Genomic DNA, 18,921 nt, shown 5'->3' on the forward strand with positions numbered 1-18,921 from the left:
TTGAAATGGGTTGCCATTGCCAATTTTCCATATTCTTGGACTGATGCTGCTGATTACGGATAAATGGATGCACAAATAAATGGATACGGCTTTATGTTTGTGTATCTCTGCGCTTCACTGTTGTAACAATCATAAGTTGATTAAATTACACTTGACAACGCCAAAGTACATTATGCCGACATCTCAATTGTAAGTCGCAATTGCTCCAGCTGAGTTTATTGGGTTCTCAGACGGGAGGAGTTTATGGGTAAGTTAAGGTAATTATCTTTCAGATACAATTTAGTTATCTGATTTTGACTAGTTGGGTTTTATCAAAAGAAAAAAGATAAGTTCTAAACTTTATGGAGTGCAACCTAAAAAAAATAATATTCCAACTACAACTAAATAATTTAAGTTTAAGTAAATATATAAAAACTTATGCATTCCAAAGACAACAACTCACCTTCTCAGCTCTCTAGCTTCCTATGAAAGAACCTGCCTTGTTACTTACTTTAAATTTGAACTCTAAATTAGCAAATGTAATTATACATGACAGACCAGAAGAGTGTGTTCTCTCCTGATTCCCTACAAATATGTATCTTCTGGGAACCAGTTTATCTGGTCTGAACCGATTTTCCAGCAAATTTCTATATGCGTGACCGTGTCGATCTTTCAATCTCAGAGAGCTTCCTCATTTGAGATGCGTTTTGATTTTTCCATCTAGCTTCGTTCTCCGTCATCCGATGGCATGGGACAGTGTATATCTTTCATTCAGCTAATTAGCTTTAAATTAGCGGGTAGACATTGTTGTCATTTGTGCACTAAACTGACCAGAATAATACAGTTCAATGGGATTACTCTGATCTATTGCCGTCATAGTAATTTCATCCGATAGAATACTTTTACGATAATATTTTAAAGATCTATGTCAGCTGAAGATAGAGTGGATATAAGGGTTTTACACTAATAGGTATTACGACGAAAATAATAAATAATAAAAAATAATCTTAATGATTTCAACCAGAATATATATCGGTCGCTCTGTTATGTAAAATTTGTTATAATAAATATTAAAAGCAAGCCCAATTTGTTAAAAATTAATTACGGGAAACATCTACAACGCGGAACGTGCACATCACAAATAAATTTGTATCCTCCTGATTGCTTCGCTTGAGAAAAATATTTAAAAATAGCCCATATATCAAAATGCAAACAGCCGAGTTTGGTCAATGATTTCCAATGACGCAATTCGCCGACTTATTCCTTGGCTCGATAAGCACTAAATAAATGTACCAGCTACGAACAAATAAAATAATTATGATTATTGAATAGGTTGGTTGGAAAGCGAATCAATCTGGCTTTAAGTTTATTTATCAGTTGGCTTTCGAAGGCGGCTGACCAGTTCCAGGTGTGACGGCAGAGATTTCAGAGATACGCCTTTATCATCGGTCCGTTCTCGTGTCCCCTCAATGTTGGCTATCTTATCACATCAGGGCAATAATTGCGTTCACGTAGAGACAAAAGTATGCCATATGCCGGCACTGAATAAGGTTGCTACCAGACCCCTGGCTACCACCAAAATATCTCGAGCAGAGCCCCCTAATTTACGAGTTAAATACTGCATAGGAATGGATTTCTCACTACTTACATTTTATTTTTATTGAAAAAGATTTGAAAGCGATATATATCATGTCTCTTAGCAGTTTCAATTCAAGTAATTTTTACATCTTTCTCTTCGCACGTCTTAAATATTTGTAACTTACAAATTAACCGCAGCTCAGCGTTTCCGTAGCCAATTTTTAATATTTTGTTGTTGACAAAGTGTGATGTTGAGAGCTTTCACTTTTGACTAAGAAATGTATAAATATTCTGAATCTATATGTAATTAGTAAAAGTGGTTATTTTTGTTTGACAAAATTGGTCTGTTCTGGTTAAATGTATAGCAGACTCAAAAATGTAATCCGTAAAATTTCGATATAAATTGTATTATCTAATGATTCGTTTTTGTTGATCTATCGGAAATGGCAGTTTGGATTGATTGTTATAAATTTGTTGCATTTGTTTTGGGTCAGCGCTAAATGAGATTCACGTCTGGCTACTACGATCGATCCCTTTAAATTGTTTCCTTGGTGTCTTTTCGTTATAAACTAATGTGAAGAGTGCATAAAATTGCTCAAAGTTCAAAATTTGTATATCTTAGGCGGCATATATTCTAGCTAGGCGGAATAATTCTTGTAAATGTGGTAATGTATGGGAAAGTATCTCACAAAACTAGAAATTTTGAAAACGGGTATTTTGAACATTTAAAAGCAACCATAAAAACATCTAAATGGGGTGCCTCTGTTAGGATTGTCTGTCACCGCCTTTAGCGTTCTCCACTCCACTCCACTGTGTCCATGATTGTTGCTCATCGAACACACCTTTTGTTAAAACATAATGTAATGGGTTAACATTTAAAACGATTAATCGATCAGGAGCTCATAGTGAACGGATCCAATTCTCTCCTTGCGATCGTGGATAATGTTGCGAGCCCAAGCCTTGCACTCCACGTTGATGATGATGCCGCCTGGATGGAAAGAGGGCATGCGGTTAGATCGATTGTAAGCCATTTTCACAGACTACTCACGTTTCGGACGCTGGAAGTGAACGGCCACCAGGGGACTCAGGTAGCCCTCTGAATTCTGGTAGGGATAGAAGTAGCCGGGGAAGCCCCTGACCGGCAGATAATTGACAGCACCAATGTTTTCCTGGTCAGCTGGGTTCTCGCCCTCGCACGACACCCAGATTGTGTTCAGCTGGAAAAGATCAGGGTGTTAGCGAAAGGATCGAAGGATCTTCTGACTCTGAACTAACCTTGTGGGGCTGTGTTTTCTCCATTTCTCCAATGTAGTTCTTCAGGCTCGCGGGCATGGACTCGGGCAGGTCGCGGGAATCGTTGTAGTATTCCGGTATCCAGCCATAGATCTTGTTGAGCTTCAGGAAGATGCATGGGGCACTCTTGTGGTAGCTGTAGTTGTTCTCCTTGGTGCACGGCGACCACGACTTGATGTCCACATCGCACACCTGGCCCTTTGGTGGCGGCTGGTTGTAGTCGCAGTTGTAGATGTTCTGGCCACGACCGGGCGTAAGGCCGGGTACCTTGTACACTGAAAAGGTAAACATTTAATTAGAATTTGTAGATAAATTACTTGTTTTCCAATTAAACCTAAATAAAACTTGGTAACCTGTCATTAAAAACCACAAAAGCGATCCTAGGTCCCAAGATAACGATAGATAATTCGTCATGCATAACATTTTGTTTACAACCCATAATATTGCTTTGCTAAAATAATGACTCAGTAAGCTCTTACCCGCAAGGAAATCATCGAGGGAGTCTGTCCAGTGCTTGTAGTTCTCGTGTTGGGTGCCTTTGTACCAGATCAAGGTGCTCTCGACGTTGTCTACCGGCGGCAAGGGGCGAAAACCCAAACCTGTGACCATAAAGATTCGGTTAGCGACGCAATTTGGAGGCCGTGAAATCATTGAACTCACCTGGATTGGTGCCGATCAGGGAGCGGTCTAGTGTCCATTTGGGTATGCGAGGATCGAGGGTCTGGAAGAAGGCCCACATGCAGATGGCCACCAGGGCGGCGAGTACTCCGTAGAAGGCCACATAGAAGATTCCGATTTTGGCTGTATCCGGGAAAAGAAGGAGGGCAGAACAGGATGAGCTTCATTGAATTATTGCGATTACAGCGATTCCCGCGGCGCGATCGCCAGCCAATTCAATGGGTTTGATTGAATTAATCACTTGACGGCGGACCCAGCGGTCAACCATGGGTTAACCCGATAATTGACGACAGCCGGCAGTTCCAGTGGGCTATATAAACAAATGGGAACCCACCCCAAGCCAAAGCTGGTCCGCTTCTCAAGTTCGGAGTGGCTGGCAAGATGACGCCGCTTCGTGTCTCTCCACTGAATCATCGCCAGCTCTAGGCATGCAGCGCTCTTAGACGTGGCCCAAGAGAACGGCGCCTAATGAGTGTTATGCACTCAAGAGTGAGGCTGCTACTGGTGATCGCTCTCGACGATATTCACAGATATGCGACATAACCTCAACCCGACCGGAAGAGTTGGGAAGTGAGAGTGGCACCAATATTTCCATGGGGAGAATCGGAATCAAGCCCAAGCTCTGCAGAGCCGAGAAACAAAGCCCATGGCCTGTACATGTGTGTATATTTCCATTTTGCCTTCGCTTTTCCCCCCTCTGCAGCATAATTGCATTGCACACCCGACTATATGCCGACTATATTTAGACAGGGCCTTGGGCATGCCAAGAAAAACTTTTGAATGCCAATATTGGCGTGCACTGAAAAACCTTAGCAACGTCCAATTGATGATAAACGGTGCAGTGGGCTGCTTAACTGGCGGTAATTGAAGGCAAAAACAAATGCAGCATCTCTTCCTCGCCCCACCCCAACTTGTGCCCATTTTCCAAACTGTTGTTAATTTTTTACTCCCTTTTTTGCGGCCGAGTGCAACACTCGGCACTTCAGTGGGCGGCACGTTCGCAGCGAAGTGCTATTAAAAACAAGAAAGGAAGCTAACTTCGGCACGCCGAAGTTTGTATACCCTTGCAGATATTATTTTATTGCATTTTACCTATACTTATTATGTTGAGAGTTTGACAGTTACAGTTTTACATTCCCAGTTTTACATTTTCCCTATACCTACCGATCGGTTTATATGGCAGCTATATGATATAGTTGTCCGATTTTCATAAAATTTATACAAAAATTCTGAACTTATAAAATAAGCTTATATCTCAGAGTAGATAAAAATAGTTTGAAAAACAACGAAGTTATAATTTTTTTTCTATTAATTTCCTGATCGTTCCTATGGCAGCTATATGATATAGTCGTCCGATTTTCATAAAATTTTTACCAAAATTCAAAAATAATATAAAATGGTCATATGTAAAAAATAGTGCACATATGTTGAAAAACAGCTAAGTTATAATTTTTTTTCTAAAAATTTATCGAACATTTGTATGGCAGCTATATGATATAGTCGTCCGATCCGGCCCGTTCCGACATATATAGCAGTGAGAGCATATAGAAGACTATATGCAAAGTTTCATTCAGATAGCTTTAAAACTGAGGGACTATTTTGCGTAGAAACAGACAGACGGACAGACGGACAGACGGACAGACGGACAGACGGACAGACGGACAGACGGACAGATGGACAGACGGACAGACGGACAGACGGACATGGCTAGATCGACTCGGCTGTTGATGCTGATCAAGAATATATATACTTTATAGGGTCGGAAACGTCTCCTTCACTGCGTTGCAAACTTCTGACTGAAATTATAATACCCTGCAAGGGTATAATAATTCTCGGCTAGACTCAAACAGGTAACAGCGTGACACCGAAGTATAGCAGCTAAAAACCCAGTAAGGGCTTGATTTACAGCAGGTATGCATGTGCCAAAACAAAACTACAAAAATGAGGGAATTTAGAGTGCCATAAACTTACCCCAAGACGAGCGATCGCGGCCCATAACCGTGCCCTCCTCGGCGTTATATAAGAAGCGGCCTAAATGGAACGGTGTGGGCTTGCGCAGGTTGTGCAGATCCTCGTCCGTAAAGGACGTGCTCATTGGCACGGGCTTGGACATGTTTCAGCGGTGGGTTTTGTTCTTTGGATTTAAAGGCCTGTGCGTACAGTTCAGATGGAATATAACACGGTTTCGATAACAAAAATTTCCCTAATATTTGGGACTCCTTTAATCGATTTATTTTCGATAGAAATCTATATCCTTTGATTAATCTTAAGCCATAAATCGGTCTTAAAATTATTACTTATTGAATGATTTTTAATTTCTTATTATTTTTACATTCAAAAGGCCAAGTAAGGGCACTTGTAATTACTTAAATATTTAATTGAGACCTTTAATTGGAAACTAAACTTATAATGGTAATGAAATTGAAAACAATTAAGCAGTAATTATATGAAAATCAATATAGATTTCTAAACTTATTTAAATTCACACAAAAGGAGTGAAGTGTTTCGATTTGTATAGGAAATGATCTATTTCAGGAGTCCCTTAATTATTCTCTAGGAGAAATGCACCAACTAAAATCCCTATTAAATATTGCAGCTGAACTGAAATTTTTTGGCGGTCTTCACTTGTTCACTTGTTATTTTCTTTAATTTCGCTTCACTGTTTTTCTTAGGTTTTTTTTTGCACTGCCACCGAGTTGTACAGATGTACACAAATATTGTGTTTTCACTCGTCCTGCTGCCGACTCTCCCCGAATTTCTCCCTGGATTTCGCTCAGGATTCCTCTCTGAATTTCTCTCAGTACAACTCTCTCGAGAGACCGCCGCCTTGCCCTTGCAACCCTCTGGTCCTGCTGGGCAGTTGGCGCCTTTTTTGGGCTCCCTCTTCCCACTTGGAGGGGCAGCGGCAGCAGCAGACAATGGAGGGGCCACCTGCAACTGGTAGGCTGGCTGGCAAGGAAGGCGCCTGTTGCTGAGTACTTCCGCGTTTTTCCGGATTTCACTGGCGCATTGGCTTTGACCCGGCACTGGGCGCCCTATTTCTTTTAAACACTTATTTTAGCCACTTATTTCTCGACCCGAAAGCCACCGCAGCGGGAACAACAACAGCAACTACAAAAACAAACGGCAAGAGTGACCGCTCTTTCCGCACACACACACACACAAACACACACGCACTCCCGCAGCGGTGTGAGTGAGTTGTATCTGTATCTCTTAGCTGGCGCTCTTAGCGCTTGGCCACAACATACAAACAACCACACCTTTTTGAAGAAACTGCGGAGCGTTCTTTAAGATTCTTCAATTCACAACTGATATTTAAAATTGTGTGCGTGGTTTGCGGGTGTGTCGAAATCGGGAGAGTCTCTTCGCGGATCTATTGGTGCATTTCCCCCAATCGAAGGAGCCGTAAGCTTTGTGGAAAAATAATGAAACCTCCGCACTCGACGGACCACAAACTAGTTAAGTTATTGTTTGGTAGCGAAACGCGTCAGGACCACGCCACGAGTTGTTCTCCGCAGCACGTTTGGTCGTCGCTCAAAACAAATTTCAGACTGAACCCCGAAACTGAACTCCGTCCACATAGCAGCCGCCGCTGAGCCAAGCAACGGACCTGGCTTGAGTCAGATACATACACTGACAGAAAGTATTGTCAAAATGTACGATTTTTACTCATAATAAAGTGATTACATGGTCACGAAAGTAAAGTTTTATGTACATTTTGCAGGAAATTTAAATGATATAATTTTTACAATTTGTATTAGTTCTAGAATTAGTTGCCATTGTTTTTTTAATAAACAAATATATATGTATATCTAAAGCCTTGAAGTATCTATATCTATAGTAATAATACATATAGATATTAAGATACTATTTTGATCCTCAGTAGAACTTAATTAGAAAACCAAAAACCTGCACGTAGAGAACTCTTCATCCCAAATATGTTAAGTCTCTTTTGCATTCAAACAAGTCAGAAGTAGTTGGGAATTATAGGTTATAGAGTAATTTCATATTAGGAACAAAAATCTTAACTTAAGATAGTTTTGAATAGTATTAGTTTACCTTGTTATTAGAATTTACTTATCTTAAGAAAAAAAAAATCGAAATTACAAAAGCAAAAATTGCACAATTTTCTTTTATTGTTTTTTATAGTGTAACAGCCAAGTTGTTCTCTGGCTCTATCTCTGGCTTTGTCTCTGTCTCTGGCTCTCTCGAGCCGAGTTTTGTTTTGAGTGCAATGTGAACGCTTTTGGCGGCATTTCCCAGTTGAGTGGAATCGCCTCGCCTCGCCTCGTATCGAATCGAATGGGAATTCTGGGACCTAGGGTTGTTCTGAGTTGAGTTGCATCTGGGTCTGGGTCTGGGATTTGGGTTGGGTTGGATTGGGTTGGGTTGCGTTGCGGACCGAGATTCGGAAGCGTTGTAATTGCCGTGGAAAAGCTGCTCCTACGTTGCACTCGTTTTAATTGGGCGGTGCCAGTGCATGTGCCACTGCAGCTCATTTAGGTTTTGTGGCCATCGGGATGAAGGGTGAAAGGCAGGGGGAATCGCGAATTGCAAATTACGAATTCGCCAGGGTAGCGCAGGATGTGGCTATTGAGATTGCCATCGGCTGAAGTGGTTTCTCTCAAAGTTAAACCTCGTCTTAGTAAGCTATAAATATGGGTTTTATTATAAGCGAAATAGGAGGGTTTAACTAATGTTTCCTTACAAAATACTCTTAAAAACGCGATTTGTTTCTATTAAATAAATTGATAAGAAAATGCAAGTTAACTTGACCTCAAGTCTGGGAGAAGAATATTGCAAATATTTATAAGATTATAGGTCGCTACTAATATACAATTTAAAACGATAAAAGCCGAGGCCATTTGACATTAAGTTCTCTTCTGGCGGTTCTTGTTTTCTCGGTTTTTCTTATCGTCTTATATTTTCTTATTTTTATGATGATTTAAATGTGGCACAAAAACGAGGCAAGTATTTAATTAGAATGTCTCGATAGCATTGCTTGAAGTTCCCTTTAAATAGAGGTATGCTGCTAAAAATATGAGATGAAATGATGTCACAAAAGCTAAGGCCATTTGATATAGATTTTTCCATTGAAAACATCCAGGGGTTTAGTGTTATATTAAAATATTAAATAAGCATCCACATTGACATATTTTTGTCAACGCTTAATTTCCCTTTAAATTAAATGTTTAAAGTCTGGCATGTTCCTGCATAAAGTATAAGATAAAATGATGTCATAAAGTCGAAGTCCTTTTTTCTATGGATTTTTTTTTGACAAAATGCCAATTGAGCTCAGATCTTAGGAATACATTTTTTTATGTATTAAACAAAAAAAAACCAAATATTTTTTAAAAATATAAAGTATGTTCATAAAATTCATAAAGAAAATATTCCTTCTTATTTCAGTTCAGTTCTGACTTTCAGTCAGAGTTCTTAATTTCAATTAATGAATAATTTTCAAGCCCAGGAAGTTAGTAATTAATACACTACTCAATCTATACAATCTCTTTTAGGCAAGGCAATTAGCATTTAACTAATACATGTCAAACCGGAGTTTGGTGTTAAATCTGGTGCTCAAACAGCAAACTGGGCCAGGAACTGGTTTCGAACGCGGCCAAAGGATATTCGGAAAGTGGGCCACACGGAGTTGCTGTACTCGCACGCACAAGGGGTGGGTTTTCTTGGAGAGCTCGCTCTTCCGCTGGCTAAACTGAGCCGTTGAAGTTATATATTTAAGGGACTGTGCACGCAGGATACACCAGAGGGCAACGTAACAGTTTTATTTAATGTAATGTACTTTAAACTATTTTAAAAATTAAAATGATTATCTCCACAAAAGCAAATATATATGTTAAACAAAAAGGGAAAATATGTCCTTTGAATAGAGGTGGGAAAAACATCGAAAATAGCATTTGCTTTATAAATATTTTATCCTTTTTTAGGTATAAATACAAGTATTAATCGATTAAGTATGCCCTCTAGTTTCGTTATTAAAATTTCAATAAAACTGTGTTACTTAGAACTAAGCATTAGAAATGCAGTCTCTGGGCTGGAATAGCGATCGATAATATTTGCTCACAAATCACATATTTTAAGCAAGATGTCGAAACAGATTCTTCAGAATTGTCATTCCGGGTTTGTTTCCAGGTGAATCAGAATAAGTATATACATGTCTATATATGTACATGCATACATACATACATAGCTTAAGGTGTGGAAAATCAGTTTTATAACATTCATTTTAATATTACCTAATAATACCTAATATAATCCCAAAAACTAAGGTCAAAAGTTCTAAGAAGGATAAGGATCATGAGGGACCAATTTAATGATACTCCAAATGACGTATTCAAGTTACGGAATAAATCCTGGCCAAGAGGGAAGTTACGCAACCACGAGGGCCATTCTGCGGGCCCTGGCAACGACCTTCCCTCGGAACTGGAGATGGTTCTGGAGAACACGCTCGCGGGTTCACCGCAATCTGATTGCATAATGGCGTAATTGACCGATATTGTGGGACAAGTGCCCCAAACACAGATCTAGTCGCGCCGCGGGACCAGCGAAACGGAATCGCCATTGGGCGGGCAATAAAATGGACACGGCTTCGGATTCGGACTCTCGACTCGGACGGCGGTCGGAGGACAGAGGAGGTCTCGGCGGGAGGCCGGTAAGTGGAATACATAAATCCACCCACATCCACAGTAATCTGCATTTGCCGCTAGCGCTAATGCGACGACAAAGAGACTGTCGCTGATTAAGGTCGGACTTTTATTAAGACCGCGAAGCTGGCTGGCACTACGCCTCGATGCTACGTTTACGTAACCCCAAGACTCACCCCAGCTCTCCATGGAGCGACCAAAGTAGGAGTTGTCCTCGGAATCGTAGATCATCTGCTTTAGGGACTTCTTCTTGGGCCTCTCCGGCGGCCGGGCATAGTACTGTTGGAAGCCATCGATGCAGTCCTCGGTGATGGTCGGCATTCTTCCGCTCTTGGCTAGCTTGACTGGCCGTCTCTTCCTCAGCTCAGCGGCGGTGCGGCTTCGGGCTCCGGATGTGGATGTGGAGGTAGGCTTGGGGTGGCGATTGCTTAAGAGATCGCCGGAACGTTTGTTCCTCTCAAAATGAGCTGATGATCGATTTATTAATTTCCGTATGCCGTGTTCGGCGCTCTCCGTGGGCTCTGTGTGCTGTCCTTTGTGTCGGGATGTGTGCTGGCGTTGGCTTCGGTCCGGTGTGGTCTGCTCGGGTACTTAAATGGGTAATGGGAATAGTGATACTCGCACTCTGCTGCACGACAAGTTGACACCGCTGTGCGCCGCGCGACACTGATCTGAATCTGAGTTTGTGAAGAAGCCGAGCCATCGCCAGTCCGGGGGTGATATGCTGAAATGAAATGCTGGAAAGTCGGGCTTTGATTAGTGTCAGTTCTGTGTCGTTTCGGTTGCGGAAATGTGCGGGACGGTGGCGGCGGCGGCATCGCCATCGGCATCTCCGGTGGCAGCCGTGGAAGACGCAGGTCGTGGCGCGTGACACAATTCCCGCTTAATTGGACGTTAAGATCGTCGGTGGGTTTCGCGCTCGACGCCGTGGCAAATCCCAGCAGCAGCTGCCGGTGGAATTAGCGGTGATCATTGCACTAATTGCTGGATGAAATACGGCTTCCTCTGGCACTGTGACCACTTGTGGTCATGGAACGACATCACTCGGCCTCCGTTCGGGTCGCGAGTCGCGGCTGCTGCTGCCCACACGTTGGGGATTCGGTTCTAAGAACCGACAGAGCGACAGAGCTTTAATTACCACGCATTTAAGGGGGAAAGTAACCGAGAGCTTCGAACATGGTAATTAGCCAGCGACCGTTACGTTATGCAGCGACCGTTTCGTTACGTTTGGAATTCAAACTGCTGTTACGTTATGTCGCAAAACTAGTTACGTTACGGGAGGTACGTTACACGAGGTGGCGCTGGCAAGCTGAAAGCGTGGTTTGCGTACGGGATAAGCTTCGTGTTCGCGGTACTGGCGCCAGAGGGCGCCGCTGTGGAGTACACATTGAACTGTACACTGGGAGAATAAAACGTTGACTTTACACTGAGAAAAAAAACTGGAAACACGGAAAAAAAAACTGAAAACAGACTTGCAGTGCACCCGCGACAAAAAGTGCCAGATCGGGCGATCTGAGGGTTTCGTGTTTGAGTGTGCCCAGATTTTCCGATTTTCAAGTTCAGAGAGTCTTATTTTCCAACTTTGAGCAGATCTGTGAAGGTAAAGGCAAGGCAGAGGAAGATAGATTATCAATCACATTCACCTGAATAATCGGAACTTGAATTGTGGCTAGTTACCACCCCGTAACTTGTAACTGTCGGCGGTCTCTCCGCGGAACAATATCATAGCGAGAAGTATCAGCAGCATCAGGAACAGAAACACCGTGACAACCAGGCCGATTGTAATTACCGTCGTTTTCTCCATTATCGTTGCTTAAAATGTGTTAATTTTTGCTTTTTTGTCTAAATAAATTATTTAGTGCTATTTCGTTATATTGGGATTAAATCTATCTCCGTCTAAGAACACGAAGAATATAATCATGAGCAAGCAAAACAGAATTACAATCACACACAATAGAATTACTGCTAGTCGATTTTTGTCCATTGTGACGTTGTTTTGAAGCAATGAAACTCGGTGTTTGAATGCGTTCGAACACTCGGTCGACGCCTGCTTGATTCCCGAAAACGAGAGCGATATTGTAGCGATAGTAAAGAAGCGTAAGCCAACTTTACGTTCAAGTTCCCAAAAACACCCACGCGACTGTCTTCTTATAATGACTATAACGAATACTCACTGATTATGGTGCCGCCACTTCCTCAGCAGGTGCAAGTTCCGGCGGTTCGTGCATCTGCACCTCAACAGTTGTGGTAGCCAAGGTCGTCCTGGTGGCTTTAGAGTACGGACTATCGAAGATGAAGACAAGTAACATCACACACATAGCAACGAGGCTTAATATGACGGATACGCCTACAGCTATGAGGATCGTATTGGCTGCCATGGATATGTCTTTTATTGGAGGGACATCAGGTTGACATTAACAGGAAGAATAACTGGATCCTTTGGTAAAAATAAAAAGTATTATTAACAGCCAGATATATGATTTTAGTATACAATACACAAAAGGAGACGCATACTTGTCGGAACAAAAAGAAATGACTTAAATGTTGGGATCTAGAAAGTGAAGATACTCAATTTTTTTAAGTTGGTGTGAATATATGAGTGTTCTTCGATAATTTTGTGGTGAATTTAAAAAGGGAAAACTAAGAAATCAGTTCCAAAAACCGTGCTTTATTTAGAGAAAACAGAACAAGGTGGCAATGGTGGCCGAATATCGCAGTCAATAAGCGATTTGTTCTGATTTTTACTAAAACGCATCTTTCAACTCAAATATAATTTGATTTATATCATAAAAGAAAGCCAGCTTCAGGAAACCGAAGCTTGTATACCCTTGGAGTTTCAATAAGGCGCACTGAGACTATAATTTTAAATGATTTAATTTCAGTTATTTAAGAAAATTATAATTATGTGTTATTAAATTATAAAATTATCAAATTTTGAAGACATTTAGAATATTATTTCGCACATGAAATCGGTGAACAGTCGTTATTAATCTCACTCTTAGTTACACTCCACTTTCTTTTCTATACTGCACTGCGTTTTTTTTTTTTTGTATCTGAATTAAATTATATATTTGTATCTCACCCTAAGTACATGTAGTATTTCTTTATTGTTTAAGAATAAAATCTTACCGGGGGAACTTTGTACACTTTCTCGTAAAATTTGAATCTGCGCAAGATTATTACGAACACAACCAAGAATATGTCAATTGTCAGGAGCACGAGTATAATAAGTAAAAAGATAACAATAATTGTTTTGATCTCCATTTACAATCACTGTTTAATGAGGAAAACAGTAGTTTTACAGAACGAAATATTTTTGAATGCCGCGTATCATCGATAGTTTAATTTAATAATGAATGACGTAAAAATCAAAACAAATATGTTCTTAATTATAAGAAATAAAAAGGCATTCTCTGCGGAATTTTCTTAAAGATATTTTCTTTTGGTGCCCTTAGATTTTGGTTTTAATTATATATGTGGGGTTGGGGTTTTTATTTAAGTTTACGGGAAATTAGTAGTTTAAAGTATGAGTTTTTTTATGAAGATCTCTCTATATATCAGGCCCTCAAAGCTTAATTTCGTTTGCTTGGAATACAAGACTGCTTTGACTTTACAATCAGAGTCGCATCACATCGATTAATATACTTTTGACCTTGTGCTAACCGGTCAAGCATTGTACTGTAAAACAAAAAGAGTTACTAATTCTTCACGATATTGAAGACCTGGTAAGTTGCAAAGCCCTAAACGAGAAAGCTGGCCAATCCTAATCCCTATCCCTATCTTGCAGGTCGCGCCTATTTGTAACCATGAAAAGCATGCACACGATTCTCGTCTATGCCGTGATCGGGGTTCTGACCCTGATCATCGTCATCTTATCAATCATACTGATCGTAGGATTATTTATTCCCATGAAAAAGGACGACACTTTGACAACATATGAATACGAGACTACTAGGAAGTACTCTGAAGAATTTGTAAACCATTACTAGAAAAACTAGGAAGTACTATTGCTGTGACAGGGAGTCAAGCATTATGATTTGCTTTCCGTGTTTTGCGTGAAAATTTACAAAATTGCCCTGCACTTAATTTGGAAGTTAAAAAACCGCATTTTATCCATACTTTATTGGTACAAAAATCGTGTAGTAGTGCCAGTTTTAAGCAAAATTAAATTTAAATTGTCAACAATACGTATTTTTAAATTCTTTTTGATTTGGTTTCTAATGGAAATAATACAGGAAAATGCATTATTAATCTTAATATTTGGTATAAATTCAGATATATATAAATGGGGATTGATTGCTTTAATTGTTCAATGAAGAGTCGAATGTGTTAGCTTGGCATAAAGTTGAGCTTTATATTATTGCTTGAGCAACGTAAAATTTGAAAACCATTCATCACAAAATAGGAATGTACACATCTGTAGTGGTCGGGGGTGGAGTCTGCTGGCTGGCTGCACTGCCACCTCAATGCAACATAAGTGCAAGTGTCTCTGTGTAAATAGTGTATAAGGGATCATTTCTTCAGGTTGAAGGCCTTGAGCTCAGCCTCAGTGAGGCAGGAGGGCTTGATCGCGCGAAGGACATCGGCCGGCTGACTGGCAAGCAGCTTCATCCGCTCGGACGCCACAAACGCGTCCTGCTGGTCCTGGCGGTCGTAGATGGACTGGATGATGCGGCGCTCGTCCTCGGCATCGCGGGCCTTACGTTCCTTGTCCTCCAACTCCTTCATCCATATGTCCCTGCAGTAGTGCCCGACCAGCCGCTTATGGCTCTCCTGCTGTTCCACCTGTGTACGATACTGTCGCTCGCCGAAGCATGTCGGATCCTTCGGACGGTTAAGAGCCTCCTGCACGGCCTTATCCCGGAAGAACTTTTGCTCCTCGCGATGGTCGAGTAACTGGTCGCGGATCTCCCGCTTGCGAGGCAGCTTGTTCCTGGCCCGCTCCATCCCCAACTCGTACTCCCTGGCCTCAAACTCGCCGATGCCGAGGTTGATGATCAGCTGATCGCGTGCCTCTTGGTCCTGCTGGATCCGGCTTATCTCGAAGCCCAGGCGGGCGGCGGTGGTCTCTCGAGCCTTCATCTGGTCCAGCTTCCGCTTTCGAGCTGCGGAGACGAAGTGGTCTGTCATGGGTCCCAGGCTGTCCAGGATGCCCCTTTCCTTCCCTTGGCGGTTCTGCCACGTTGCATTGGCCTCCCGAGTGGCCCTCAACATGGCCTCCGACTGTCTCTGGGCCTCCAGAAGCATCTGGCGTTGGCGTGCCTTGTTCACCGCATCCTCGTTGCGCTCCTGCGCCACCTTCTCCTCGCACTGCCGCAGCTCGCGGCGACCTTCCTCATTGGCCGTACGCTGGTCCCTCAGCCGGTTGGAACGCGACTCCGAGATCTGCGACATAAGGGCGTTGCCGTAGGCACGCCTCTTCTGAAGGCGTTGCTGCAATTCTTCCAGGCGCTCCTGCTCCACAGCACGCTGTGCCGCCAGAGCCTCGGCCCGCTCTCTCTGCTTATCCTCTGCCGTTTGTCTCTCAACGTTTAGGATCATTTCCTTTGTGATCAGCGCGGTCTGGGCTCGCTCTACCTCCACCTCAAGATTCCGCATCTCGGGCACGTTGCGATGGATCTGGAGGCATCTGCTGGCCGCAACTTGTTGCCGGTGCAGCTCATCTGCCAGGCCCTTGGTGATGTCGTGATCTATTTGCTCCCGACGCTGTCGCTGCTGCGAAAGAATGGACTTGTGGCGTTCGGCTGCCGCCTCCTCCACCTGTGCCTTGACCTGGCGGTAAAGTGGGCGGTCTGACACCGAGGCCTGCCTTATCATTGGACACGCGTCCATGTCCTGGTCACAGGACTTGCGCGGCATGGGTTTCATGTATGTCAGCATATTGGGGATCGGCTCCTGGGCGTCGGTGGCAAAGATCGAGACGCCCGGATCATCAAACGCTCCGTACACGGTGCCCTCCATCCTCGACATAGTTTGGCAAAGAGAGAAAGTCTTTTAGTAGATTTAGTGTTGTTATTTTTTCTATGACGTTAGACTCTGGAAAAACTTACACTTACACTTTAAATTCTCCGTTTCCGCTTCTCTTAAAGTTTACTTTGAATTCAAATCATTGTCATAGACAAGTTCCTTGAGGTAAATCAAAGTCTCTATGGAATATAGATGTGCTGAGTTCTTATGACCTAAGCATCTACGGTATGGATGACAGGACTGTCGGCTCATTAATGGAAACAAATAGTGTCATATTTGTGGAGGAGTTAAGGAATGTCGACGGTGCACACTTGGTGGTAAAAAAGAATTAATTAATCGTTCGTTAGCTTAATTAATGACACATATCTAAAACAATATAAAATATATAGACCACCAATGAAAGTAATGACTCTTAATTTGTGTGGTTAGCATTCGGAGGTCAACTTAAATTTAATATTATTTCTATAACCTAAAACCTTATTTGATACATATTTATATACTTATTTTTGTAGTCTTCGAAGTTTTTAAATAAGCACACTAACTGTAATAATACAAATTATTTTGTCTTTCGATTTTATTTTCAGTTGTATAACCCATCAGAAACAGAACATCTATTTTATCAACCCTTCTACAGAAAACCGAATTCCAGGAAGAATCTAAATTATACAACCCTGTAAATAAGACCCATTTTGATACATATTTATACAATCTGAGATATTTAGTTCACAAGATGATGGAATAATGTAAATTATATCGTTTTTATTTTATTTTTATTTTCCTCTTTGCCTGGGCATATCCATTAAATTGAAACAAAGTGAATTCTAGAAACAGTTTTTTTATAAAATTTTATTTTTTTCTCTTGTAATTTAATGCCAAAATTGTGAACAAATTTAAAATTTAGAAGCAGAAGTCAGAAAAGTTGTCCCGGATGCAACGAACCGGAGCGACGATCCCCGCCAGTCGATTCCGACAGTCTCCGCGGCATCCTCCATGCCGACTCTGCCCACTGTGAATTTTGTCTTAACCAAAAGAGCGCCACACAAGTACTTGCTCTACATGTCCTCTTCGGCCGAGGGCCATCTAGAAGCCACCTGTAAAGGGAAAGCGTAAGCACCGGTGAATAGGACAGCTACCACACCTACTTACTCGAGACGAGTCAGGGGATGGGGATGGGAACTGGGACAAACAGAAGGGAATCAGGCCCTAGCAACAGCATTTGGGTGGCGTGTTGTAACAATGGGCCTTGCACGGAGCGCACCAGACACAGGGCATGTTGTCCTTGTTCACAAGGTACCGCCCAGAAGCTTGGGGAGAAGGCCGAGAGTCACCACATCTGATCACACAGATCGAAGGTTCAGATGCAGTGGCCCGCACAGTCAACGCGCATTTCGAGATCCTTAACGCAAATTTTGGTTTTCTATTTTCGAGGGATTAGTATCGGACAGGCGAAGAAGGGACTGGGGACTCGGGTCGGGATGTGGGGGAGCTTCGGGGTCGGACTGACTTACATGGATACGTTGGGGGCGTGTTACAGTAATTCCAAACACGCGGATCGGGGATACCGCCCTCGGGCAGTGGAGGCACACACATGCCCGGCGCCGGGGAACAAGGTATGGGCGAAGGAGCTCCGCAAGGTGGACTGTGTGGGCCACAGCATGGGGTTTCATTACAGGGTCCGCAGCAGCCGCCTCCACTAGGTCCGCAGCCAGAGCCACCGCCGCAACCGCCGCCGCCGCAGCAACCGCCGGCTACTCGTCCACCGCAGCCAGCTCCACCAGATGCAGCTCCGGAAGCAGCGCATCGCATGCGTTTGTTGTTCACGCCCATGGTCATGTTGGCGAAGCGCAGCGGAAAGGCAGCCGGACCGCAGGACGGGAAGGGGAAACACAAGCACGCCGGCCTGCCTTGGCATGCGGATCGTGGACACTTGTCTTGCAGCCCGTTGCGCTTGACGCAGTCACAAGTGGTGTACATTATGCCGCACCGCAGCTCCCGGCTTCCACATCCTCGGGGCTGCAAGAGATCGATTAGTTACCAGGTGAAATGGGATGCATTGGAATCCTCCACTCACCTCACACATGTTTGGATCCTAAAGCGCTGCATGGCAAGGATAATGGTTATTAAAGATAAACTTAAACATACACATGCAATTTCACACTCACTTTTTGGTTAAAATTTTACAAAAATAAATTTAGAATTTTGGATAATTTAGAAGTTGGCCGAAACGTATGAGTCGAGTGTCTAAAATCGAATGAATGCTGCCCCTTACATCGTATACTAGGTAGCGGCTAAAGTTTCGGTTCGATTTGAACTGAAAGTCATGGCCAACTTTATGAATATTTTTGGCCTACTAGATCTACAGATAAATGATTTGTTAAGACCAAGCAATCGTTAAATTATATTGGAAAAATGCTATAAAGTTCATAAATTTAACCCCAGATCTATTCGGCTTGATTGAATGCACTTGTCTCGATAAGAAACAGATTGTATTTGCCAGATGACAAGTGCAACAGGTGGTTTTACTTTCACCGCGAAGCTTTTCAATTAATCGAACGAATAGGACTTAAAATTATGAAGATATACTAGCATCTTGTATCCATTAAAATCAATATTACTCGACAAATTATCTCTGCCCGATTGCTCTATCAGCAAAAGCCTCAGTCCACTGGAAAGTTTTAATATAATGCAATTATAATACTAATTTAAATATAGATTAGAAAATAGTTCCAATGGATGCCCCTACTCCAGCGAAAGCTCTCTTATC

At 42.4% G+C, this 18,921-nt stretch overlaps 3 protein-coding genes and 1 long non-coding RNA gene across 9 annotated transcripts; 1 reads left to right on the forward strand and 3 right to left on the reverse strand.

The window, feature by feature from the left end:
* Positions 1 to 1,608: 1,608 nt before the first annotated feature.
* On the reverse strand, positions 1,609 to 13,513 carry nrv2 (nervana 2). 4 transcript variants are annotated; one of them, XM_070283499.1, is made up of 9 exons: positions 13,320 to 13,513; positions 12,365 to 12,627; positions 11,834 to 12,032; positions 10,367 to 10,927; positions 3,511 to 3,651; positions 3,330 to 3,449; positions 2,833 to 3,125; positions 2,606 to 2,774; positions 1,609 to 2,545 (listed from the first exon to the last, which is right to left on the reverse strand). In XM_070283499.1, exons 4-9 carry the CDS (start codon positions 10,509 to 10,511, stop codon positions 2,442 to 2,444), a joined length of 972 nt encoding a protein of 323 aa, XP_070139600.1. In that variant the 5' UTR covers positions 10,512 to 10,927; positions 11,834 to 12,032; positions 12,365 to 12,627; positions 13,320 to 13,513; the 3' UTR covers positions 1,609 to 2,441. The 4 variants fall into 4 exon arrangements, with proteins under 4 accessions (XP_070139600.1, XP_017024026.1, XP_017024025.1 ...); XM_017168537.3 differs by lacking the exon at positions 11,834 to 12,032; XM_017168536.3 differs by lacking the exons at positions 12,365 to 12,627; positions 13,320 to 13,513 and having other exon boundaries at positions 11,834 to 12,190.
* Positions 13,514 to 13,662: 149 nt separating this feature from the next.
* On the forward strand, positions 13,663 to 14,377 carry LOC108075825 (uncharacterized). The gene is made up of 2 exons (XR_001770745.3): positions 13,663 to 13,915; positions 13,978 to 14,377. It is a non-coding gene; the product is annotated as an uncharacterized lncRNA (long non-coding RNA).
* A 142-nt stretch (positions 14,378 to 14,519) lies between these two features.
* Positions 14,520 to 16,347, reverse strand: LOC108075801 (trichohyalin). 2 transcript variants are annotated; one of them, XM_017168372.3, is made up of 2 exons: positions 16,241 to 16,347; positions 14,520 to 16,181 (listed from the first exon to the last, which is right to left on the reverse strand). In XM_017168372.3, exon 2 carries the CDS (start codon positions 16,158 to 16,160, stop codon positions 14,703 to 14,705), a length of 1,458 nt encoding a protein of 485 aa, XP_017023861.1. In that variant the 5' UTR covers positions 16,161 to 16,181; positions 16,241 to 16,347; the 3' UTR covers positions 14,520 to 14,702. The 2 variants fall into 2 exon arrangements, with proteins under 2 accessions (XP_017023861.1, XP_017023862.1); XM_017168373.3 differs by having other exon boundaries at positions 16,247 to 16,335.
* A 629-nt stretch (positions 16,348 to 16,976) lies between these two features.
* Positions 16,977 to 18,454, reverse strand: LOC108075806 (keratin-associated protein 5-1). Of its 2 annotated transcripts, XR_001770743.3 has the most exons (5): positions 18,320 to 18,454; positions 18,229 to 18,254; positions 17,828 to 18,170; positions 17,304 to 17,461; positions 16,977 to 17,248 (listed from the first exon to the last, which is right to left on the reverse strand). XR_001770743.3 is itself a non-coding variant. In XM_017168377.3 (4 exons), exons 2-4 carry the CDS (start codon positions 18,235 to 18,237, stop codon positions 17,238 to 17,240), a joined length of 525 nt encoding a protein of 174 aa, XP_017023866.1. In that variant the 5' UTR covers positions 18,238 to 18,254; positions 18,320 to 18,453; the 3' UTR covers positions 16,977 to 17,237. The 2 variants fall into 2 exon arrangements, 1 of the variants encoding a protein (XP_017023866.1); XM_017168377.3 differs by lacking the exon at positions 17,304 to 17,461 and having other exon boundaries at positions 17,666 to 18,170; positions 18,320 to 18,453.
* Positions 18,455 to 18,921: the final 467 nt, after the last annotated feature.

Source organism: Drosophila kikkawai, chromosome 2L, assembly GCF_030179895.1.
Source record: "Drosophila kikkawai strain 14028-0561.14 chromosome 2L, DkikHiC1v2, whole genome shotgun sequence".
Taxonomy (NCBI): Eukaryota; Metazoa; Arthropoda; class Insecta; order Diptera; family Drosophilidae; genus Drosophila; species Drosophila kikkawai.

Excerpts from the sequence above, each read along its gene's own strand:
- nrv2 (XM_017168537.3), bottom strand. The coding sequence starts at position 10,511 with ATGCCGACCATCACCGAGGACTGCATCGATGGCTTCCAACAGTACTAT. Across the intron at positions 3,652-10,366 it reads TCGCTCCATGGAGAGCTGGG|CCAAAATCGGAATCTTCTAT; the intron begins GTGAGTCTTGGG and ends TCCCGGATACAG. Across the intron at positions 3,126-3,329 it reads CCTCGATGATTTCCTTGCGG|TGTACAAGGTACCCGGCCTT; the intron begins GTAAGAGCTTAC and ends TTACCTTTTCAG.
- LOC108075801 (XM_017168372.3), bottom strand. The coding sequence starts at position 16,160 with ATGTCGAGGATGGAGGGCACCGTGTACGGAGCGTTTGATGATCCGGGC.